The 26409-nt window shown below is 43.7% G+C and overlaps 1 protein-coding gene across 1 annotated transcript; it reads left to right on the top strand.

Moving 5' to 3' along the window:
- Window positions 1–891: 891 nt before the first annotated feature.
- LOC311121187 (FYVE and coiled-coil domain-containing protein 1-like) lies at window positions 892–26200 on the top strand (the record flags this gene model as incomplete). Its single annotated transcript, XM_084195708.1, has 7 exons — window positions 892–1041; window positions 1582–1811; window positions 5290–5443; window positions 7774–7866; window positions 8133–8343; window positions 24187–24296; window positions 24665–26200. Coding segments are annotated over 7 exons (1021 nt in total), but the record flags the coding sequence as incomplete, so codon positions are not given.
- Window positions 26201–26409: the final 209 nt, after the last annotated feature.

The raw sequence follows: 26409 nt of genomic DNA, 5'->3' as shown, positions 1-26409 counted from the left end.
ATACGTGACAGTTCACGGTTTACCATAAACAGACTAGAAACAAAATCCCACAAACACGAATGAAAAACCGACTGTTTAAATATGGCTCCCAATCAGAGACAACCAGCTGACAGCTGACACTCGTTGCCTCTGATTGGGAGTCACAGGCCAACATAGAAATAAGCAAACTAGACCCACAACCTACAACACAAAACATAGAAACTAACACCCTGGCTCAACATACGAGAGTCCCCCGAGCCAGGGCGTGACACATGCTTCCCAGCTGGAAGAGTTTGTGCATATATTATGATGACATTTTGTGATGTTTTTGTTCGTTTTGGACTGCGTTAATGTTTTTTTCAGTTGTTCGGGCACACAATTTTTTTTCTTGAGGCAAGCCGATGTCGGTAGCCGAATTCTACGCCCCTTCGTCTGTGATTGGTCAACAGTAGGGATTCTTCAGCAAAGTCTTTGTTGTCATTCAACGAGAGACAACTCGTTTTCATGCACATTTTTTCATTGAGAAATACTGCACCAAACATCTTAGTTAGATGTAAACTTGGCGACTAAGATCTCCTCAGCAAAAAGTCAAAATTAATGACAGATTTCTTGAGTTATTTTAGATTAATTCTGTGTATACTGGCTACAGCGTCTCTAAATGGACAAACAGTACTATAGCCGCTTTTTTCGCGTTTTTCAAGCGAATGTCTTTTAAGGGAGTATGCGAGCACACTCGTTCGGTTCGCCTAGCCGACTTCGGCTAGCCACCAGCCGAACTGAAGCATGCTGACGCCTTAACCCCCCACCTGTGTGTGTCTTTGTATGTCTTCATGTGATCTTTTGGGTCCTTTGTACTTCGATGCTGGATCCAAACATTCCAAATGTATTCACAGTGTGTATGTGCTCCGGCAGGGATAAGGATGTTCTGTGGCAGAAGTCGGACGCTCTGGAGTTTGAGCAGAAGCTGTGGACAGAGGAGCGTTTGTTACAGGACAAGGAGACCACCCACTGCCTGGGCTGCCAGGCCCATTTCACCTGGTGGCTACGCCGACACCACTGCAGGTGGGCACTGAGAGGGCGCTGACTCACTAGATGGCCTTGTTATGTCTTGTTACGGGAACAATGGACAACATGTTAAGCACTATTAGCTATTAGCAACACAACCAGATAGCAGAGGAAGAGTAGGCATTGATTGAGATTTCAACTTGTGTTTTCACACACAATAGACTGCCAGTCTTGGCCAGGATTTGGTGTAGTGATCAGGGTAGGTGTAGTGGAAAAAGGAAGTACTGGCTGTACTCACAGGAAGCTGTAATGGGAATACTTTTATTGTTTTTAGAGCTGACTGTTCAGCCTGGTCATGTCAGAGAGAGTCAGTGGCTTTGTTGACTCTTCCATTTTTTCCGTATCGTGGCTTCCAAACACTACAGTCTGACTGGTAATTCAGTATTTGAATTTAACTTCTGAATTGATGTTGAGTGAAAAGGTGATCCGCTCTATCGCTAACCTTGTTTGAACTGTGATACAATAGTTTCCAGAATTGAGACAATCTGAGAGGTTTCATGTTTTGGGTGATACGATGCTACACTCTTCTTGTTTCAGGCTGTGTGGACGCATCTTCTGCTACTACTGCAGTAACAACTTTGTGATGACCAAGCACAGTGGGAAAAAGGAGCGTTGCTGCAGGGAGTGTTACTCCCAGCACAGCGCCGTGGTGGAGAGGTTCACAGAGGGTGAGCTGAGCCCCTCCGACACCCAGCCACCTCCCCCCGGAGTTGGGCCTCACTCACCTCCCGAACCAGCCCACTACAAACCCACTCCCAGGGTTAAAGGTGAGATATAGATGGACACACATATGCACACGCACAAATATCATAACCCCCAAGACATGCTAACCTCTCACCATTACAATAACGGGATGTTAGCTTTTTTGGGGGGGGTATGATATTTATGCCTCTGTAACTTTCGCACTCATCATTATTCACAATTAATTCAGGACTATCCATAATCATGGAAGCATCCACATTAATGTAGAAGTGTTTAGAAACATATTATATTCTTATTTAAAATAAAAGTGACTCCAAAATGACACAATACATTATTTACCATTCATTTCTATTGGGGACAAAATAATCTGAAACACAACCAAAACAAACAGCAAATGCATCTAACAAATGTGTAAAGTCACGAGATTGATGTAATCATTGTGTGCTAGGAATATGGGACCAAATACTAAAAAAACTTTTGACTACTTAAATACACATATAAGTGAATTTGTCCCAATACTTTGGTCCCCTAAAATGGGGGGACTATGTACAAAAAGTGATGTAATTTCTAAACGGTTCACCTGATATGGATGAAAATACCCTCAAATTAACAACCAAAAATGTGTTACCAATACTTTTGTAGCTTACTGTAGATGGACACACGCATGCATACACGCACACAATTCTAGTATGCACACTTACACACCCGCACATACAAAGGAGCCTCTGTACCCTGCGGAATAAGGACAGGAACCATATAACTCCACCCGGCACAGCCAGAAGAGGACTGGCACCCCTCAGAGCCTGGTTCCTCTCTAGGTTTCTTCCTAGGTTCCTGCCTTTCTAGGGAGTTTTTCCTAGCCACCGTGATTCTACATCTGCATTGCTTGCTGTTTGGGGTTTTAGGATGGGTTTCTGTATAGCACTTTGTGACATCTGCTGATATAAAAAGGGCTTTATAAATAAATGTGATTGATTCTAGGGGTTTACCTTGTTCTGAGCAAAAAAGGAAACACTGTTAAGGTACTGGGTGCCACCTCAATTTCTTAATCTCCCTTCTGCTTTACTGCTTTCATTTAAAAAAAGATTGAAAATGGCAAAACCCGCAGCAGAGGTTGCCTTGGCAATCATCGGTCTTGTTTTGTCACAACATGGTACTGGGAAGTCAAAATGTACAACTACTAGAGAAATTACATTTCAATAAATCTTTCTAGTCCCTAAAGGGCAGTTCTGTTGTGGAAGGTTACAGAGCATAACAACAAATCCCAATGACATACATAATAATAATAATAATATGCCATTTAGCAGACGCTTTTATCCAAAGCGACTTACAGTCATGCGTGCATACATTTTTTTTTTGTGTATGGGTGGTCCCGGGGATCGAACCCACTACCTTGGCGTTACAAGCGCCGTGCTCTACCAGCTGAGCTACATCATCATCACACATATGAAACCTGGCAGACAAGATAAGCAGGGGTGGAAGTAAGCCGGAACCGGCAAAATAAATAGTGGGAGTACACCGTACCGGTAAAACATGAGCCTATCACAATAATTAAAACATAGATTCCAAGAAAACTTAAGGCTATTACACTATTTATCATTACCACACGTCGGTCGCATGAAGAATTAGTGAATAGACTTAAAGTTGTGGAATAGGTTCCAAAATGCGGTGTGGTTCGACGGTAACACAGACATTTTGCCAGGGCAAAGATGAGTGACCGAGACGCGCGGACGACAGTGTACGCATCAATTCAGGTTACAAGATTTGTGTAGGCCTAATGAATGACAATAACCGAATGTCATTCATAAAACTTTTATTTTAGAGTGGAGTAGCCTAATAGTTGGAATAGTAACTGAAGTCTGGACACTGACTGTAGACCAAATGTTAATTTTGTCTCAGGAACAGGAGTGGAGAGATATGATTTATTTATTTCAGCATCTTGAGAGAATGCGAATGTGTGCTTAGGGACCTGGGCCCAGATTCACAAAACACTTCTTACAAAAAATAAAAATAAATAATAATACAGTGCAATTCCTCAACAATATTTTAAGTTGTAATGATTTTCTTACAAACTTTTCAAATATCTTCTTATTAACTTCTTAACTATCTTCTTAAGATCATAATCAATGTTAAAATAATCAATACTGAAACTTTCAGATAAAGTCTCTGAGTGAATTAAACATGTTCAATTGCTTTCATTAGCTTATTCTCTCACTTCCCCGAGTTTAAGACAAGGGTTTAGCTGTCTTGGAATTAAGAACATTTCCAATAACTTTATTTTCAAGAATCTTATTTCTTCTTAACTTTTTGCTTAAGGAGAAACATAAGAAATAATGCAAAAACATTTCCAAGAACCTTTTTGAGGAATAGCAACTTTGCTAGTTCTGCCGTCCCTGAGTAACGTGCGCTGGTAGCCTACATGTTGACTGGCTACCCAAACTCCTTGCTCCGGCCAAACGCTACGCCACGCGTTAGTTTCTTCTCCGCAATGAGTCTGGATCTGAGTACCTTGCCGACGATTTCTAGAACGCAAACACATTCTAACTGTTCTAAATGGTCCCAGAATCCGATGGGTTGGGACAGAGCCAGAACACGTGGATAAAGCAGCGTTTTGAACATCCGTCATTGGCTTTGATACTCTGATTGGTTAGAGGTGATTCAATCGCTGATTACTTTGTTTTGTACAACACCCCTCATTTTGACGTCACCACAAACGACTTCAACGATGGCAGTCTCAGACTAAAGTATCTAGCAAACATAGAGCAGCGGAATAATTAAGTTTGTGTCGTCAGGCAAGCCTTTATGAGTCTTTTTAAGTAATTGTTTGACAATCAGATTTAAAAAAATCATGACTGGTTATGTTTATGCCACATTAAACGGTAGGCTAATGCATTTTAAAAGTTCAACAACATATCTTCACTATTAGGCCCATAAAGATCCTATTAAATTAATAGGGATTCTATATGTAATTCTATGATTAGGCCCATAAAGATGCTATTAAATTAATAGGGATTCTATATGTAATTCTATGATTAGGCCCATAAAGATGCTATTGAATTAATAGGGATTCTATATGTTATTCTATGATTAGGCCCATAAAGATCCTATTAAATTAATAGGGATTCTATATGTAATTCTATGATTAGGTCCATAAAGATCCTATTAAATTAATAGGGACTCTATATGTCATTCTATGATTAGGTCCATTTAAAAAAAAGGAAGTGCTTGAACACATAGGAGGTCCCCGTACCGGGAAGAAATTAAATCTACTTTCACCCATGAGGATAATAGATAGGCTGGTAAGTACAGCAAGAGAAAAGCCTTGGTGATCACAATCTGTTGTACATAAACACACAATGTGAACATCACTATGGCTTTTCTCTGTGTAAAACATGTATGACTGTCTGGTATAGAATAGGTATAGGTTTGACTTCCTGTTATGTCTTATTTAGCTCTTATGAAGGCTTTATGAATGCATACATAAGAGGCTACAGTGAAGTGTTACAGGTACATGACTGGTTTGACGTCCTGTTTCCTGTGTAGTGTCGGACCCCAGCGCCAAGTCTGATGACGCGGCCTATGACATCATCACAGAGGAAGAAGTGAACGGGACATACTACAGCAACTCGCTGTCCCAAACAACAGGGGGCTCACTGGAGTGGGAACAGGACGCACGGACACCGGGGGCACTAGACATGTGAGTGCAACCAGACATGGACAGATACCTAGCCAAATAAAACACACACACACACACACAGCATTCACAGTCCAAGTGTACAGTCATGACAAACTCTCTCTCAGACAGTCATGACAAAGTCATGCTAAACTCTCTCTCAAAGAGTCATGACAAACTCTCTCTCAGATCTCTGAAAGACATGCACTCATTTCATGACAATAAGTTCAGAGTGACCTTCACACACTCTGCTGCCTTCCATATATGAACACACGCTGCTGAAATGATTGTAAATGGAAGTCATGAGCAGACCAAGGAGAAACCCAGGAGTTAACAATGGGAGAGAAAATGACCGTGAATTTATGCATCCAGAGGTGCGATTTAAAACATCCAGATTTATAAGTGTGATTTCTTATATCATCATCTCCCGTTTTGGAGAATATTCTAATCTCAGATGATGCTTCGGCCTGATTTTACCCTTGTCTGTAAGGTGTGTTGTTATCAAAAAACTCACCATGAACAAAGTGAGTGATGTCAGCCAAGATCATTCCAGAAATCGATTTGTGACTCACCATAGCCATGGTCAATAAGTCACTCCCTTCACGTTCATCAGTCCTCTGAGAAACCTTGGAAACCTACAGCTTTATTTGTCTCACTTTGTATCCTTCTGGTGATCTAGTCGATCACGGAGCCAAGCTGAGCCAAGCCTAGCTGTACTGGGCCAGGTTACACATCCACCATAGATACTAGAACCGTGCTGGAAAGGACAATGTGAAAGCATAACATATGGTCCAGCACAGCACGGTACGGTTCTGGTCAGCCCCATATTATTAATCAGCCAATAGGCACAGTAGATACAGTGGGGAGAACAAGTATTTGATACACTGCCGGTTTTGCAGGTTTTCCTACTTACAAAGCATGTAGAGGTCTGTAATTTTTATCATAGGTACACTTCAACTGTGAGAGACGGAATCTAAAACAAAAATCCAGAAAATCACATTGTATGATTTTTAAGTAATTCATTTGAATTTTATTGCATGACATAAGTATTTGATACATCAGAAAAGCAGAACTTAATATTTGGTACAGAAACCTTTGTTTGCAATTACAGAGATCATACGTTTCCTGTAGGTCTTGACCAGGTTTGCACACACTGCAGCAGGGATTTTGGCCCACTCGTCCATACAGACCTTCTCCAGATCCTTCAGGTTTCGGGGCTGTCGCTGGGAAATACGGACATTCAGCTCCCTCCAAAGATTTTCTATTGGGTTCAGGTCTGGAGACTGGCTAGGCCACTCCAGGACCTTGAGATGCTTCTTACGGAGCCACTCCTTAGTTGCCCTGGCTGTGTGTTTCGGGTCGTTGTCATACTGGAAGACCCAGCCACGACCCATCTTCAATGCTCTTATTGAGGGAAGGAGGTTGTTGGCCAAGATCTCGCGATACATGGCCCCATCCATCCTCCCCTCAATACGGTGCAGTCGTATCGTGTCCTCTGGATCATCCAGATGGTCATTGGCAAACTTCAGACGGGCCTGGACATGCGGTGGCTTGAGCAGGGGGACCTTGCGTGCGCTGCAGGATTTTAATCCATGACGGCGTAGTGTGTTACTAATGGTTTTCTTTGAGACTGTGGTCCCAGCTCTCTTCAGGTCATTGACCAGTTCCTGCCGTGTAGTTCTGGGCTGATCCCTCACCTTCCTCATGATCATTGATGCCCCACGAGGTGAGATCTTGCATGGAGCCCCAGACCGAGGGTGATTGACCGTCATCTTGAACTTCTTCCATTTTCTAATAATTGCGCCAACAGTTGTTGCCTTCTCACCAAGCTGCTTGCCTATTGTCCTGTAGCCCATTCCAGCCTTGTGCAGGTCTACAATTTTATCCCTGATGTCCTTACACAGCTCTCTGGTCTTGGCCATTGTGGAGAGGTTGGAGTCTGTTTGATTGAGTGTGTGGACAGGTGTCTTTTATACAGGTAACGAGTTCAAACAGGTGCAGTTAATACAGGTAATGAGTGGAGAACAGGAGGGCTTCTTAAAGAAAAACTAACAGGTCTGTGAGAGCCTGAATTCTTACTAGTTGGTAGGTGATCAAATACTTATGTCATGCAATAAAATGCAAATTAATTACTTAAAAATCATACAATGTTTTCTGGATTTTTGTTTTAGATTCCGTCTCTAACAGTTGAAGTGTACCTATGATAAAAATTACAGACCTCTACATGCTTTGTAAGTAAGAAATCCTGCAAAATTGGCAGTGTATCAAATACTTGTTCTCCCCACTGTATGTGGTTATGAGGAGCTATGTCGTAAATCAATACCGTCTTTTGTCATGTGACCCGTGACCTGCAGATGCACAGGAGCCGTGACCCAAGACGACCAGGAAGAGAATGTACCAACTGTGCAGGACACAGAGATCACCCTTCTCAAGTCTGGAGAAGTCACGTGAGTCTAGAACCTTGCGTGCACACACACACTTGCACACCTGCACACACACACGCACACACACACAATCACACACACGTATGGTGGCAATAAAAGCACTACCATTACAGCTTCCTCTGGCAGTACTTCCTTTTTCCGCTACACCTACCCTAATCACTACACCAAATCCCGGCCAGGACTGGCAGTGTATTCTGTGTGAAAACTCAAGTTGAAATCTCAGTCAAATCAATGCCTACTCTTCCTCTACTATCTGGTTGTGTTTCCAGGCTGGTTGTCCCTCTCAGCATCGAAGACATTTCTCAGTTTGGCGACGGCTCCCGAGAGCTCTTTGTCAAGTCCAGTTGCTACAGTGTGATCACCATCGCCGTGGTCGATTGCGGGCCTACCGTGAGCTGGGTGTTCTCCTCGGAGCCCAAGAGCATCTCTTTCAGCGTGGTGTACCGTGAGACTGCCGACGTCCCAGTGGAACAGTCCAAGGTAGGACCACTATAGAGAAGCTCCGCTCTTAGGCCAGTGGTCAGTCACCAACCCTGGACCTAGAGAGCTATTGGAGGTACAAGCAGGGTTTTGTGCAGTCATCAAGACTAAGATTAGTTGAGTCAGGGGCTGTATGTATCAAGCATCTCAGAGTAGGAGTGCTGATCTGGGATCAGGTCCTCCTTGTCCATGTAAGCTTGTTCATTATGATCTAAAAGGCAAAACCGGCAGCACTCCTACTGGGAGACGCTTGATACATACTGTGTTAGTGCTGGGCCTGTAGCTCTCCAGGGCCGTGATTAGGAGGACTATTGCTGCAGATGATCCCAGTAGCCAATAATAACCCTTGTTGAGTGTAAATAGTGTAGGATGATGTTGCCCCTAGATGCTGATCTTGGGTCAGTTTTGCATTTCCCAAACAAATGTTTAAGGTTAGGATTGGGGAAGCGAAAGCTGATCCTAGATCTGTACCTAGGGGAAGCTTCACCCGGGAGCAGTGTAAATGGGAGAGGAGCTCCCCCTGCTGAGAACAGAACTCTTTATTAACCTTTCACCCAAAGAAGAGCAAGCAGCCTGGTGCAGTTCAGGTAGCCCATTACACTCCAGGGAATTAGCTATGGACAGGCCCAAATGTAAATGCTTCTAATGGAAACAATTATGAAAAGCATAATGCATAACCATGGTAGCAGGTGAAAGGGAACTCTTTAGAGCAGGGGTTCCTAAACTCTTTTGGCCCACCACCCCATTTTGACCACCCCATTTTGACATCTGAAAATTCTCGCGACCCCATCAATTTGAAAAAAAGTATGTAATTAACAGCCAATGTTTACTTTTTTATTTGGGGTTATGGCAGTCACTTGAAAAACATTCTAACAGTATTTCTGATTGTCTTCTCAACTCACCATCACATACTTTTAATGTGGGGCTATGACAGTCAATTGCAAATTAGTCTGACATAATGTCTCTTATCTCACCAGCACTAATGAGATGGGTGTGGCTTGATGCATGTTGAGTCTGAGCTTCTCAAAGTCAGGGGGCGTGGTCGACAGTGCGTACCTCATCTCTGCTGTCACATCCAACCTGGATCGATATTTGGTTGTAATGCAGACGAGAGCACTGAATCCAGCTATAAGCGGGCAAAGGGTAGACTACCATGAGTTTTATGGTGCTTTCAAGACAACTGGGAACTCTGAAAAATACGAGGTCAAAACATGACATCAGTGAACGTTAGTTCGGAATGTCAGAGTTCTAGGAAGAGGCCTGAGTTCCCGAGTTGGAATTCCGAGTATGATGACCGTTCAGTCGGAGCTCGTTTCTTTCTGAGTTCCCAGTTGTCTTGAACGCACAGAAGTCGGAAGTCGGAGATGTGGCCGCTTCGGAGGAAGTCGTGAAAGTACCTCCCCCTTGACGTGCAGCTCCAGCAGCGCGCCGACACCAGCCTCGGGGACGGCCAGGAGGACGCGGAGCAGGGCGAGCCGGATGGTGACGGTGGAAATCCCGCAATAGGGAGGGATCGAGGATATCCCTCACCGGAACCCAGCACCGCTCCTCCGGACCGTACCCCTCCCACTCCACGAGGTACTGAAGGCCCGACGCCTTCGAATCCAGCATGGAATGGACAGAGTACACCAGGGCCCCCTCGATGTCCAGAGGGGGCGGAGGGACCTCCCGCACCTCAGACTCCTGGAGCGGACCAGCCACCACCAACCTGAGGAGAGACACATGGAACGAGGGGTTAATGCGGTATTCAGGAGGGAGTAGTAACCTGTAAGTAACCTTGTTTATTCTCCTCAGGACTTTGAACGGCCCCACAAACCGCGGGCTCAGCTTCCGGCAGGGCAGGCGGAGGGGCAGATTCCGGGTCGAGAGTCAGACCCCATCACCCGGAACAAAGACCGGGGCCTCCCTGTGGTGGAGGTCAGCGTTGGCCTTCTGGCGACGCACGGCGCGTTGGAGGTGGACTCCTCCGCGCGCCGAAACCAGTCATCCACCGCAGGAACCTCAGTCTGGCTCTGATGCCTCGGTGTCAGAACCGGCTGATAACCTAAAACACATTGAAATGGCGTTAGGTTAGTGGAGGAGTGGCGGAGAGAGTTCTGGGCAAATTCGGCCCATGGAAAAAACACCGACCACTCCCCGGCCGGTCCTGGCAGTAGGACCGCAGGAACCTACCCACATCCTGATTCACCCGTTCCACCTGCCCATTAGACTCGGGGTGAAAACCAGAGGTCAGGCTGACCGAGACCCCCAGACGTTCCATGAATGCCTTCCAGACCCTGGATGTGAACTGGGGACCCCGGTCAGACACTATGTCCTCTGGCACCCCATAGTGCCGGAAGACATGTGTAAACGGGGCCTCCGCAGTCTGCAGGGCCGTCTGCGTTGTGGAACTGGTAAGGGCTGTAACTTACCCGCTGGGAGGTGCGAAGGTGCCTTACTCTGGGTGCACAGCGAGCAGGAGGAGACATTCACCCTCACGTCCTTAGCCAAGGTAGGCCACCAGTACTTTCCGGTCAGGCAGCGCACTGTACGACCGATACTTGGGTGACCAGAAGAGGGGGACGTGTGTGCCCAATAGATCAGACGGTCACGGACAAGAGACGGCACGTACTGCAGCCCAGCTGGACACTGAGGTGGAGATGGCTCTGTGCGTAACGCCCGCTCTATGTCCGCGTCCATCGCCCACATTACCGGCGCCAGAATGCAGGAGGCCGGGAGTATGGGGGTGTTGTCTATGGGCCTCTCCTCTGTGTCGTACAGCCGTGACAGTGCGTCTGCCTTCACTTTCTTCGTACCCGGGATGTAAGATAGTATAAAATCAAACTGGATGAAGAATAGGGCCCACCTGGCCTGGCGAGGGTTCAGCCTCCTCGCTGCCCGGATATACTCCAGTTACAGTGGTTCGCCCAGACGAGGAAAGGGTGTTTGGCCCCCTCGAGCCAGTGCCTCCACACGGTCAGGGCTCGGACAACAGCCAACAGCTCCTGATCATCAACGTCGTAGTTCTGCTCCGCCGGGCTGAGCTTCTTGGAGAAGAAGGCACAGGGGCGGAGCTTGGGTGGCGTGCCCGAGCGTTGAGACAGCGCCTATCCCTATCTATACACCAGAATGTCATCGATGTAGACCACTACACCGCGACCAAGCATGTCCCGAAAACACCTCGTTCACAAAGGACTGGAAGACGAATGTAGCATTCATCAAACCGTAAAGCATCACCAGGTATTCGTAATGCCCCGTGGTTGTGCTGAATGCTGTCTTCCACTCGTCCCCTTCTCGGACACGCACCAGGTTGTACGCACTCCAGGAGATCTAATTTTGTGAAGAAGCGCGCCCCATGCATTGACTCGATCACAGATGGAATGAGGGGTAGAGGATATCTATAACGTATTGTCCCCTTGTTCAGTGCTCGGTAATCAATGAATGGGCGCAGACCTCCGTCTTTCTTCTTCACAAAAAATAAACTTGAGGAGGTGGGCGAAGTGGAGAGACGTATGAACCCCTGGCGCAGGGACTCGGAGACGTATGTCTCCATCGCCTCAGTTTCAGCCTGTGACAGGGGATACACATGACTCCTGGGAGGCACAGCGTCTACCCGGAGGTTTATCGCGCAATCCCCTGCCCGATGAGGTGGTAATTTGGTCGCCTGCGTTTTGGAAAACACGTGCGCCAAATCGAGGTATTCGGGGGGAATGCACACGGTCGATAACCACCAAGCCTCGGTGTGAAATAGAACATTATCTGTCATTATCTGATCCCATATCGCCACATAGTTTTGCGAACAGGCGTGCTCAGTGGATGTGGTTTGATGTAGTTTACAATCGAAGTTACCTGCTGCAGTATATCTCTTTGAGTTCTGTGCTCAGATCTTTTGCCGCCAGTTGCTCTTGGTGTATCATACAATGCATCCATATGGCAGAGGGAGACGCATTCATAACTAGAGTTCAGAGGCCTCCCCGCCGTCCCGTGATAGATAGAGCCTCATCTGTGCAAAAGCCCACCATTCGATCGCATATGGAATCTGTTTTTTGTCAATATAGCCACGCAGCACACTGAACATACCCTGTGCCGTTTCATGCTCGGGAATCGTGAAACAGAACAATATGTCCTCGTGAATAGCATCCCCGATATGTTTTGCAAACAAAAGTCAATGCATAGGCATCTCAGCCCTCACAGCTAACGTCCATTTGGAGAGCATACATAGGGGAGTTTTTGAGTCGTTTAGTCAGAGTTTCCTCTTGATTGCAAGCAATAGCATAAATTATTTGTTTAACAGTGTTATCTGACAAAGGTATTGATGTGAGTTTCTGTGCCTCTGCCTCTCCACACATTGTTTTCACCATATCAATTGCGGCCAGTAATATCAAAGTCTCTGCCATAGTAGCGTAGCATAGAGGTTGACATGGAAACAGGACTCCCACGGGTCTTGCGAGTCCCGCGGGATTCTGGCAGGAATGGGAGTCAAGTTCTAGAGTCAAGTTCAGGACAGGATCAACTGTCCACAGGAACTGTCAGTACAGGACTAGTTATAAACTGAGTTTCATGGGCAGAAATATGTAATGTGTGGAGCATTTCATAAAAAACGGTGTAGGCTTGGCTTAATATAGTTTACTTAATTAAAATCTATAAAAACATACATTGTAATTTCCCTTTGGTCGGCTCACTCTTGCGCCTCGCTCCAGTTGTAGCCAGTCAATAGGCTACTGCAGATGCTAACCTACGTCAGTAGGCTAAACGATGAAGCCTTCAATAGAGGAATTGCAATGTCTTGTTGCAGCCAAGGACCCATCATTAATATTAACATTAGAGCAAAGGAATGAGATATGTTTAGCTACATTTGATGGAGTTGTCTTTGACAAAGAAGGAAACCGAGTACACAGCTTGTAAAAAAAATGCTGCGGTTTAATCAAATAGGCTACCAATCGGAGAGAGGGACGAGCTGCCTTAAGTGACATAGCTGCTCCACTCCTAACTTTACCATCAAGCCCAATTGTTCGCGTATTTAACTAAACCAGTGCAATCTGAGGTGAAGAGTGAAATAAAAATAGATTGACTTGGCAGTACTGCCGTTCAGGTTTTAAAAAATTTGTTTTGTGTCATGTTGTACTTAAATGTTAATGTGTTGTAAATGTTCATATGTGCTCAGTGCTCAGCTGTAGGCTACAGTTTTATGTGCTCAGTGCTCAGCTGTAGGCTACAGTTTTATGTGCTCAGTGCTCATCTGTAGGCTACAGTTTTATGTGCTCAGTGCTCAGCTGTAGGCTACAGTTTTATGTGCTCGGTGCTCAGCTGTAAGCTACAGTTGTATGTGTGCTGTGCTGAGCAGACCATCCTGCTGCAGTCTCTGTCCTCATCCTCCATCCTTAATCCAGCTACATTTAGGTGATCTACAATACACTCTTATCCAAAGCGAAATGCCATGCAAAAATGTGCATGGGATAAAATGGGAGTGATTTTTATCGGGAAGGGACAGTAGAGTTCCGGGGTTATAGAACTGTTGCGGGATCAGGACAGTACAGGAAAACATTTGACAGGACAAGACGGGACAGGAATGAATTTTAATTTAGATTTTTAAGATTAAGCACAATCATGGGCATTAATATGGTGTTGCTGCTATAACAGCCTCCAGTCTTCTGGGAAGGCTTTCCAGATGTTGGAACATTGCTGCGGGGACATGCTTCAGCCACAAGCATTAGTGAGGTCGCGCACTGATGTTGGGCGATTAGGCCTGGCTAGCAGTCGGCATTCCAATTCATCCCAATGGTCTTCGATGGGGTTGAGGTCAGGGCTCTGTCCAGGCCAGTCAAGTTCTTCCACAAATCATTTCTTTATGGACCTCGCTTTGTGCACAGGGGGCATTGTCATGCTGAAACAGGAAAGGGTCTTCCCCAAACTGTTGCCACAAAGTTGGAAGCACAGAATCGTCTAGAATGTCATTGTATGCTGTAGCGTTAAGATTTCCCTTCACTGGAACTGCGGGGCCTAGCCCGAACCATGGAAAAACAGCCCCAGACCATTATTCCTCCTCCACCAAACTTTACAGTTGGTACTATGCATTGGGGCAGGTAGCATTCTCCTGGCATCAGCCAAACCCAGATTTGTCCGTCGGACTGCCAGATGGTGAAGCGTGATTCATCACTCCAGAGAACGCATTTCTACTGCTCCAGAGTCCAATGTTGGCGAGCTTTACACCACTTCAGCCCGACGCTTGGCATTGCGCATGGTGATCTTAGGCTTGTGTGCGGCTGCTCGGCCATGGAAACCCATTTTATGAAGCTCCTGACGAACAGTTCTTGTGCTGACGTTGCTTCCAGAGGCAGTTTGGAACTCAGTAGTGAGTGTTGTAACCGAGGACAGGCGGTCCCGTTCTGTGAGCTTGTGTGGCCTACCACTTTGCGGCTGAGCCGTTGTTGCTCCTAGACGTTCCCACTTCACAATAACAGCACTTACAGTTTACCAGGGCAGAAACACAACAGTTTACCTGACACAACACCGGAGTCAAACTTTGCAGTGTTGATTTTATGTGCATTTTACGTTTAATGTTCTTTTCTGCAGCCATTTGTAGATAACGAAATCACATCTGGAAATACTCTGGATACATTCAGTAGCATGAAGAATATTCATACAACATTTGGGGTTGACACAAGACAAACAAAATTACAAGGGTTTGAATGAGAGGTCTAACTGGTGCCATACACCTCTGTAAAGTGTGCAAGCTATGCCAGATAAATCATACACGTGCATTGAAGTAAAAGGCGTAGGCCTACATCAAAGGACTTACTTAGGCTTACAATCGACAAGGATGCATGAAAACAAACAAACTCGACCAAAGAATGACGGAAATCACAAAATACAAAAGGAAAATCTACATCTAATCTTTTTAAAGGGAGCTAAGGCCCCTTTATATGTCACCTTGTCAAACCTATGTATTTCGGGTAGTACATTCTTCTCTGATTGCGCTGCATTCAGAGATCTTCCTCACAATGTGTGCACCCAGCTCATTTTTTGCATTTGCCTGTCTACATTATTCTCCAGGGAAGGGAAACATTCTGAGAATATTGAAACATTGTATCAACAAGGTGTCTCCCCACTGGGCACACACTGGTTGAATCAACGTTGTTTCCACATCGTTTCAATGAAATGATGTTGAACCAACGTGGAATAGACATCTGTGCCCAGTGGGTCTGAGAATATTGAAACATTGTATCAAAGAACGAGGCACTGCTCACATAATATTGAAACATTTTCTATCAACAACGCTGCTCCTAGGATATTGATACTGCAACATAGTAGCCAATGAGGGGGCGGCTAGCACAATTTTTTCCCGGGGCCAGCTTTCTGTCTGATATTATTGTGGTGCGTAAGCAGCAGTTAATCTGGGTGCTCATTATATTTAAACAGAGTGTGAGGCTCTCCTTAAGCCCTACATCCACATAAGATAATGTAGCAATATTTAATGATGTTTTGCCAGTGAGAGGTGGAAATGCATTACAGTGAGGGAAAAAAGTATTTGATCCCCTGCTGATTTTGTACGTTTGCCCACTGACAAAGAAATGATCAGTCTATAATTTTAATGGTAGGTTTATTTGAACAGTGAGAGACAGAATAACAACAAAAAAATCCAGATAAACGCATGTCAAAAATGTTATAAATTGATTTGCATTTTAATGAGGGAAATAAGTATTTGACCCCCTCTCAATCAGAAAGATTTCTGGCTCCCAGGTGTCTTTTATACAGGTAACGAGCTGAGATTAGGAGCACACTCTTAAAGGGAGTGCTCCTAATCTCAGTTTGTTACCTGTATAAAAGACACCTGTCCACAGAAGCAATCAATCAATCAGATTCCAAACTCTCCACCATGGCCAAGACCAAAGAGCTCTCCAAGGATGTCAGGGACAAGATTGTAGACCTACACAAGGCTGGAATGGGCTACAAGACCATCGCCAAGCAGCTTGGTGAGAAGGTGACAACAGTTGGTGCGATTATTCGCAAATGGAAGAAACACAAAATAACTGTCAATCTCCCTCAGCCTGGGGCTCCATGCAAGATCTCACCTCGTAGAGTTGCAATGATCATGAGAACGGTGAGGAATCAGCCCAGAACTACACGGGAGGATTTTGTCAATGATCTCAAGGCAGCTGGGACCATAGTCACCAAGAAAATAATTGATAACACACTACGCCGTGAAGGACTGAAATCCTGCAGCGCCCGCAAGGTCCCCCTGCTCAAGAAAGCACATATACAGGCCCATCTGAAGTTTGCCAATGAACATCTGAATGAATCAGAGGAGATCTGGGTGTAAGTGTTGTGATCAGATGAGACCAAAATCGAGCTCTTTGGCATCAACTCAACTCGCCGTGTTTGGAGGAGGAGGAATGCTGCCTATGACCCAAGAACACCATCCCCACTGTCAAACATGGAGGTGGAAACATTATGCTTTGGGGGTGTTTTTCTGCTAAGGGGACAGGACAACTTCACCGCATCAAAGGGACGATTGGACGGGGCCATGTACCATCAAATCTTGGGTGAGAACCTCCTTCCCTCAGCCAGGGCATTGAAAATTGGTCGTGGATGGGTATTCCAGCATGACAATGACCCAAAACACACGGCCAAGTCAACAAAGGAGTGGCTCAAGAAGAAGCACATTAAGGTCCTGGAGTGGCCTAGCCAGTCTCCAGACCTTAATCCCATAGAAAATCTGTGGAGGGAGCTGAAGGTTCGAGTTGCCAAATGTCAGTTGCCAAATGACTTGGAGAAGATCTGCAAAGAGGTGTGGGACAAAATCCCTCCTTAGATGTGTGCAAACCTGGTGGCCAACTACAAGAAACGTCTGACCTAATATGCCATTTAGCAGACGCTTTTATCCAAAGCGACTTACAGTCATGTGTGCATACACATGACTGTGATTGCCAACAAGGGTTTTGCCACCATGTACTAAGTCATGTTTTGCAGAGGGGTCAAATACTTATTTCCCTCATTAAAATGCAAATCAATTTATAACATTTTTTGACATGTGTTTTTCTGGATTATTTTGTTGTTATTCTGTCTCTCACTGTTCAAATAAACCTACCATTAAAATTATAGACTGATAATTTCATTGTCAGTGGGCAAACGTACAAAATCAGCAGGGGATTAAATACTTTTTTCCCTCACTGTATACCAGAAGCAGGTAGGATACAGGTAGAGATTAGGGATGCAGACAGAGGATGATGAAGTAGGCTAACAGCAAGAAGTAAAAAAAAAAGTTTGCCCAGTAAGTAATCAATAATGATTTTTATCTAAATCTAAAATGATTGCATTATCTAAATTATAATTCTGTCACTGCATGACAATGCAAATTTGTTATAGCCTACAATTGTTATTGTCTTTGAAGCCAAAAATAGGACATGTATTTTGGGGAAATAGCAAGTTGTGATTATTTTCATACCAATACATGAAACCAAAATTGCACTAGCTCACTAGCTCACTGGGCAAATTAATGAAAATATAAATTAGGCCTACAGCTATCACAGCCTGTATTAAAATCGGAGTGGCTGTGGTTCCAGATTTTCGGGAACCCGACATGCCATTGCTATTGCTAGATTTTGTTTTTTTACGTAGCTGCTGGCCACGCTTCCCACTGCCCCCTTGCTGCTTCCCCGGCATTGACATGGAGGGGGAAACTTCATGTTGTACACTAAAGATATGGTCGACATGTTCGAACAATGCATTCCATGCCTCATGTTATTTTTTTCATGTTGTAGTATACACAAAAGACATGATCGACATGTTCGTACAAAATGTGTTGTCTGTTGTAACAGTATTTAGGCAAGCAAGACACATACAGGCAGTCAAATAGCAATAATTTTCTCATTATTTAGGCAAGCAAGACACATACAGGCAGTCAAATAGCAATAATTTTCTCATTATCATTGCAAACATTGGCTAGTTCTTTTTTCAGCAACTTTCGCTACGATATGGCAGCGTAACCAAGGAGATTATCATCACCAATAGCAGGCAGTCCAAAGCAGTAGTTGACTAACGACGTCAGGAATAATAGCGCACGGGCGACGCAAAACGAACTCGCCTAATGTCAGACTGGTTACCGCTCCGGATTAGCGATGGGAAGTTCGGCTCTTTTTACGGACTCAGATCTTTTCAACTCGTTCGGTCAAAGGAACAAATCTTTCAACTAATTTCATCCATTTGAGTCAGTAATTCCCAGACTCGAGCACGCAGGACCCTTTACCGGCTAACTGAAAACTCACATGTCGTTCACGATAAGGGGCTTATTGAAGCTGTCATTTGTGACTGAATTGTAAAAGCGTGCGTGGTTGATCGCTAGGCATACAAAATACGATTATTTCTTGGTACAGTTGAAAGTAGGTCTAGTTGTGGCCGCAACCGGACTAGATTGTAAGTAAGCATTTCACTGTAAGGTCTACACCTGTTGTATTCGGCGCATATGACAAATAAAATGTGATTTGATTTGTTTGTGAACGACTCTTGGCGGAATGCATTGCTTGACTGCCGTGAGGGTGATAAGCACAATATAATTTGCGAACTGCAGCCCCCGCCAAACCATTCGTTCTCGAGTTCGAGTTTGTTTAGCAGAGGCTGTGTATGTTTTGGTTCTACAAAGCTGTCTCCATCATAACATTAAATAATAAATTAATTTTATTCATTCTTGCACCATGCGATCAATTATCAGTTATATGATTACAGACACCTGTGTGTATCCTTTTTTCAAACGATATAATCTAGTGAGCCCCAGTGTTTGTCATTATACCCTGATGAAGACAGCTTGGCTGTCGAAACGTTGGTTATTAAATGATTGCATCGGAGTACATAGAGTGTGAGGCTCTCCTTTTCTTTTTCAATTATTAGTTCTAAACATATATTTTCTTCTCTATGCTGCCTGCAGCATGATCTATTTTGCCTGCGCGCATATACTGTATGACAGACAGTTGTTGGTCGGAGCATGTCTCCGGAGTCACCGGAGGAGCGCGTATTAATCCTGCTGTAGAATTCATTGCAAAATAAAGACTAAAATGAACGAATCACTCAGGAAAATGAATCATGACTCTCGAGTCAGTAAAAATACTTGTTCAAAAATAACGAATCGTTCGCGAACTGCACATCACTAGTCCGAATACACATGCTCGGCCTGCCTAGAGCGTTCAGCTGCCCAGAGGTGGAACAGCTAGCTAGCCTACTCGTACGTTACTTGCATGATCATTGAACTTTCCTCCACATCTAAATGTGATGAGTTTGCGGCATATTTCAGAGATAAGATAACAAACCTTAGGCTGGGTATCAGTCAAGGAAGACCTGATGAGAAGTTTGATGATATGTGCCCTAGCCTACCACGCAAAGGCACTATGGGGTTATTTTCCCTGGTTGACACAGACATGCTCAGCAAAGTGATATAACAACTTAAGCCTTCTACCTGCCTCCTCGATCCTATCCCCACCACATATCTGAAGAAGTGCAAGCTATTTTTAATCACTCCCTGTTGACAGGCACTTTCCCCACTGCACTAAAAACTGCTATGGTGAAACCCCTTCTGAAGAAAAGTAATCTAGATTCTTCAGCTCTTATACATTTTCAACCAATCTCCAACATTCCATTATTAAGCAAAATTCTGGAGAAATTGGTTTTGAAACAGCTAAATTATTTTTTTAGTGCCAACTGTATTTTAGAACTATTTCAATCTGGTCTTTGTGCCCACCACAGCCTTACTTACAGTGGTAAATGATCTTAGAGCCAACACAGATGCCAAACAGCTCTCTGCCCTACTGTTGGATTTAAGTGCTGCATTTGACACTGTTGACCATGATGTCCTTCTGGACAGACTGGAGAGGTGTGTTGGCCTCTCCGGTCCAGTTCTAAAGTGGTTTAGGATCTATTTAACCGGTCGCAAGTTTTTTGTCACCCTTGATGAACATAACTCATAGAAAATAGATATCACATTTGGCGTTCCACAAGGTTTGATTTTGGGTCCAGTCCGGTGCTGTTCAGTTTATATATGTTACCCCTTGGCAACTTTATCAGAAAGCATGGAATTGATTTTCACTGCTACACAGACGATACACAACTTTACATTTCTGTGTCACCAGAGGATTTTAACTCCACAGATGAATTATTAGACTTTATTAGTGATTTAAATACTTGGATTGCTCACAACTTCCTCCAGCTAAATCAAGACAAGACCGAGGTACTTATTATTTGGAGCCAAAGCACAGAGAGAGAATCTGGCCGCACATTTGAATTCACAGGCAATAAAGATAAAACACCAGGTAAAAAACCTAGGTGTGGCCTCCCGAGTGGCACAGCGGTCTAAGGCACTGCATCGCAGTGCTTGAGGCGTCACTACAGACCCGGGTTCGATCCCAGGGTGTGTCGCAGTCGGCCGCAACCAGGAGACCCATGAGGCGGCGCACAATTGGCCCAGCGTCGTCCGGGTAAGGGGAGGGTTTGGCCAGCTGGGATGTCCTTGTCCCATTGCGCTCTAGTGACTCCTTGTGGCGGGCCAGGCGCATGCACGCTGACTTCGGTCGCCAGCTGTACAGTGTTTCCTCCGACACATTGGTGCGGCTGGCTTCCGGGTTAAGCGAGCAGTGTGTCAAGAAGCAGTGCGGCTTGGCAGGGTCGTTTGTCGGAGGACGCATGGCTCTCGACCTTCGCCTCTCGCGAGTTTGTACGGCAGTTGCAGCGATGGGACAAGACTGTAACTACCAATTGGATATCACGAAAAAGGGGTAAAGAGTACATAAAAAAAAAAAACCTGGGTGATTCTGAACTTGATTTTGAATCACACATTAGGAATGTGACCAAAATAGCTTTTTACCAACTGAGGAACATTACCAAGGTGCAGCCATTTCTATCTCAAGCTGATACAGAGATACTCATACATGCTTTTATTACAAGCAGGCTTGACTACTGTAATGCTCTCCTGTCTGGTCTACCCAAGAAAGCCATTGGTCAACTGCAAACCATACAGAATGCTGCAGCACGGGTACTGACCAAGACCAGACAGAGAGCAGACATTACACTGGTTTTAAAGTCTGCATTGGCTGCCTGTGAGTTTTAGAATTAATTTTAAGATTCTTCTATTGGTTTTTAAATCAATCCACGATTGTGCACCCCAATACATGTCAGACATGCTTTTGAGTGATGTACACAGTAAGTCCCTCAGGTCCTCTGGCACTGTCCTTTTAACTCTCCCAAAGCCTAGGACCAAGAGGCATGGAGAGGCAGCCTTTAGTTACTATGCCCCCAGCCTGTGGACCTGAGGGGAGCCGAAACTGTGGACATATTTAAAAGAGATCTTAAAACACACCTTTTTAGCTTAGCTTTTCCTCAGGGTGCTTTTTTAGTCTTTCAGTTTTCATTGTTATTTTTTAGTTTTTTATCCTCTTATGTTTGTGTAATACATATTTCTGTTCTTATTGTCATTGTTTTTTATTTATGTTATTTTTCCTTTGAAGTGCATCGCGTTGAATTCATATCTGAAATGTGCTATATAAATACAGCTTGATTTGATTAAGAGTTTTGCCCCAATGCAAAACTCAAGTTGGGAGTTACATTCTTTTTTTCAGGAACTCTGGCTAGTGGCTACAATATGGCAGCAACTACAAAGATGATCCTACATCATCACAGAAAACACTGATTGTTTTTGCTCCAATGCAATGTGTAGGGACTGCATCCTGCTTGTGCAACTGCAATATCTGAGGTTGTATAGCCTTCAATAAACATTTGCGTTAATGTTTGTTTACATTTATTTCAGCTGTTCAGAAAGATGAGTCAGAGATAGGCTACATCATCGTGGTTCAGAAGAGAGTGAGTAAAGACTGAACCGTAAAGGGAGGGGGAGCAGTAGCTACAGTTGAAGTCGGAAGTTTACATACACCTTAGCCAAATACATTTAAACTCAGTTTTTCACATTCCTAGTAAAAATTCCCTGTCTTAGGTCAGTTAGGGTCACCACTTTATTTTAAGAATGTGAAATGTCAAAATAATAGTATAGAGAAAGATTTATTTCAGGTTTTATTTATTTCATCACATTCCCAGTGGATCAGAAGTTTACATACATTCAATTAGTATTTGGTAGCATTCCCTTTAAATTGTTTAACGTGGGTCAAACGTTTCGGGTAGCCTTCCACAAGCTTCCCACAATAAGTTGGGTGAATTTTGGCCCATTCCTCCTGACAGAGCTGGTGTAACTGAGTCAGGTTTGTAGGCCTCCTTGCTCGCACACGTTTTTCAGTTCTGCCCACAAATGTTCTATAGGATTGAGGTCAGGGCTTTGTGATGGCCACTCCAATACCTTGACTTTGTTGTCCTTAACCCATTTTGCCACAACTTTGGAATTATGCTTGGGGTCATTGTCCATTTGCAAGACCCATTTGCGACCAAGCTTTAACTTCCTGATAGATGTCTTGAGATGTTGCTTCAATATATTCACATAATTTTCCTTCCTAATGATGCCATCTATTTTGTGAAGTGCACCAGTCCCTCCTGTAGCAAAGCACCCCCACAGCATGATGCTGCCACCCCCGTGCTTCACGGTTCGGATGGTGTTCTTCAGCTTACAAGCCTTCCCCCTTTTCCTCCAAACATAACGATGGTCATTATGGCCAAAAAGTTCTATTTTTGTTTCATCAGACCAGAGGACATTTCTCCAAAAAGTACGATCTTTGTCCCCATGTGAGTTGCAAACCGTAGTCTGGCTTTTTTATGGCGGTTTTGGAGCAGTGGCTTCTTCCTTGCTGAGCGGCCTTTCAGGTTATGTCGATATAGGACTCGTTTTACTGTGGATATAGATACTTTTGTACCTGTTTCCTCCAGCATCTTCACAAGGTCCTTTGCTGTTGTTCTGGGATTGATTTGCACTTTTCGCACCAAAGTACGTTAATCTCTAAGAGACAGAACGCGTCTCCTTCCTGAGTGGTATGATGGCTGCGTGGTCCCATGGTGTTTATACTTGCGTACTATTGTTTATACAGATGAACATGGTACCTTCAGGCATTTGGAAATTGCTCCCAAGGATGAACCAGACTTGTAGAGGTCTACCATTTTTATGCTGAGGTCTTGGCTGATTTCTTTGGATTTTCCCATGATGTCAAGCAAAGAGGCACTGAGTTTGAAGGTAGGCCTTGCAATACATCCACAGGTACACCTCCAATTGACTCAAATTATGTCAATTAGCCTATCAGAAGCTTCTAAAGCCATGACATCATTTTCTGGAATTTTCCAAGCTATTTAAAGGCACAGTCAACTTAGTGTATGTAAACTTCTGACCCACTGGAATTGTGATACAGTGAATTATAAGTGAAATAATCTGTCTGTAAACAATTGTTGGAAAAATTACTTGTGTCATGCACAAAGTAGATGTCCTAACCGACTTGCCAAAACTATAGTTTGTTAACAAGAAATGTGTGGAGTGGTTGAAAAACAAGTTTTAATGACTCCAACCTAAGTGTATGTAAGCTTCCAACTTCAACTGTACATAGTGTGTGTAAAATAACACATGCGCAGAACGTGATCCGAATCCTTAGCTTTGAGAAAGAGGTTTCCATAGGGGCGGGAGGGGGCGGGGGCTAAAGCTCTGTATTCGTAACCACAGCCTATTTTAATAGCAATAAAATAGCTTTTGATTTTGAATGGTCACCAAAAAGAAGGGCTCCCCCACCTCCCAATTCCCAATTCAAATAACCTATCAGATTACAATGAGACTGAAGATTGTGGCCTCTTTTTGAACATGAACTTTAATATCTCAAATAAAAACTGCTCCACATCGACAGTATTGTCACTGAGCGTTATAAGCTAGGACTCCATTGACTTATTCTCGTGTTCTGCTCTCAGGTGCTGATTCCTCTGACTCGCTGTCATTCTCACAAAGAGACCATCCAAGGCCAGCTGAAAGTCAGGAACCCTGGTCTCTACACTCTCATCTTCGACAACTCCTTCTCAAGGTATGATACACTAAACACCTTTATTATTATAATTACCCTGTACTCAGTCAAAACTCTTTACCTCTCCGTGTGTTTGTGTAGAGCAGAAAGTTATGCCTTCTCAGCGAACGATAGGCAAAACAGTCATGTTCTTAACCGTAATCACTTCAAACCCTTGAATGCTCACGCTGAAACCCAACTTCTCATGGCAGAGTGTGCTTGTGTAGAACATCTATCTATAGCATCAAGTCAGTCTCCAGATCCCATGTGCCCTTGTGATGAAGGATGACAGCTCTCTGAAGCACTGCAGTACTATGAAGTTGCTTGTGATGGTTTAATCTTTGTTGCATATTTTATATTGTTCTATTTCTTCACTATAACCCTGACAGGTTCATCTCAAAGAAAGTTCTCTACCACTTGACAATCGAGAAGACGATTATATACGATGGAAGTGATTTCTAAGCCTGGATAAGGGATACTCACGCAGGGTGAAGGTTATGTTTTTTTTCAAGTACAGTATTTTATATTTGGTTTTGCTGTTTTAGAAAAAATGCAGTTATTGTAGGATCCCTATATTTTTAACACTAATGTTTTAATGTTTTGAGTGTGTTGGTTATGTTTTAGTTAGAGCATAAACACCCTACAGACATGGTTGTTCACTCTTAAGTCAAATGTTTTGACCTAATGGACTCTTCACATAGAGTATGTGGTGAAACAAACGTACAGATGAAGGATCTTTATTTGATTACCCTCTTGCAGGAGAACTTTCATGAAATGTAAAACCTGTAGTATATTTTAGGCTTAAAGAGGTTTCTAAAGTTTGTAATTTCCACTTTTACATTTCAGACTTGATTTTCCCTTACGAAAAATGTATCAAACCCTACAAAAATGCCCATTAATTATAATCCACATAATAATTCACATTTTCTGTTGCTGCAGGATTATTTTCCTGCTGTAGCAAACTGGCTCAAATGTAGGTCCTACATCTATAGGAAAACCAGGAATTCAAAACAAAACCACAGGTGAGGAGTTAAAATGGTAACCTTAGGAGTTCACTACATGGTCTTGTTAAACACAGATAGAGAGGTTATTGTGCACACATTTATACAATGTTACTAGTTATGATTTTCTTCTACCAACGGACTAACACAGTGTCCACAAGTAAGATTACCCTTATTGAGCAACTGCACACATTGTAATCACACAATACAGAGGAGAATACTGGACAATATAGCATCTGTTTCATGCTACAAAAACAACATGATGAATGTTACAAAAACAAGTACAGCTAGACTACATTGCGTTTAGGAGGAGGCAGTTACTTTGTGTCATCTTCAAATGCTGTCAGTCTGAAGGGAAGATAATTGTGTGTGGGGGGAGAACAGGCAGTAATTAATGCAAGGGATTGAAAGCTTTGCTACCAGTTACTTGTGTCTGTGGGAGCTTTTGAAGCCTACTGTGTAAATGAATTGAACTCAGACTCATGGGTCATACACTATATAGGAACTCTCTCTTCAACCGTTGATAGGCTTTCCTCAAGTTTTTCCATATTTCAAGTTTTCAGATGAAAGACTGACATCTTTATTGTCATGTAAAAAGCACATGGGGAGCTTTTATATCCCAAAGGGATAGTTTTTAAGAAATCAATTTTCAAATGGTTTTAATGCAAAATACAATGTTTAATGATAATTTCATTAAGATAACTGCAACATAATAATATTGTTGTATTACTCCAAGGTTATATTATATAGCACACTATCAACTAACATGATCTATTACCGTGACCTATAAGCTCAATTTCACTCACTGACAAAGCAAGTGCCAACCTTTGCCTAAAGGAGATACATTCCCTTTTAACATTGTTTTGAATTATGTTTCAATTACAAAAGACACATATAAAACTGCACTTTGAAGATACAAAACTACGATTTTCCAAGTGTGTGTATTTTACACGTGTTTTGCATAGCCAGTTCGTGCTATGGTCTGCATCTTTGAGAATACACTGCTGTGCACAGGGCTTCTACTTCTTTTGTGTTTAGGCTATCCTCACCGAGCACCTCAAGGCACAGTGTAGTTTACCATGGCAAGCTTATCAAATCAAATCAAATGTTATTTGTCACATGCACCGGTTACA

This window comes from Coregonus lavaretus, assembly GCF_964263955.1.
Source record: "Coregonus lavaretus genome assembly, contig: HAP1_SCAFFOLD_3508, whole genome shotgun sequence".
Classification (NCBI taxonomy): Eukaryota; Metazoa; Chordata; class Actinopteri; order Salmoniformes; family Salmonidae; genus Coregonus; species Coregonus lavaretus.
This window is presented reverse-complemented; position numbering and strand designations above follow the sequence as displayed.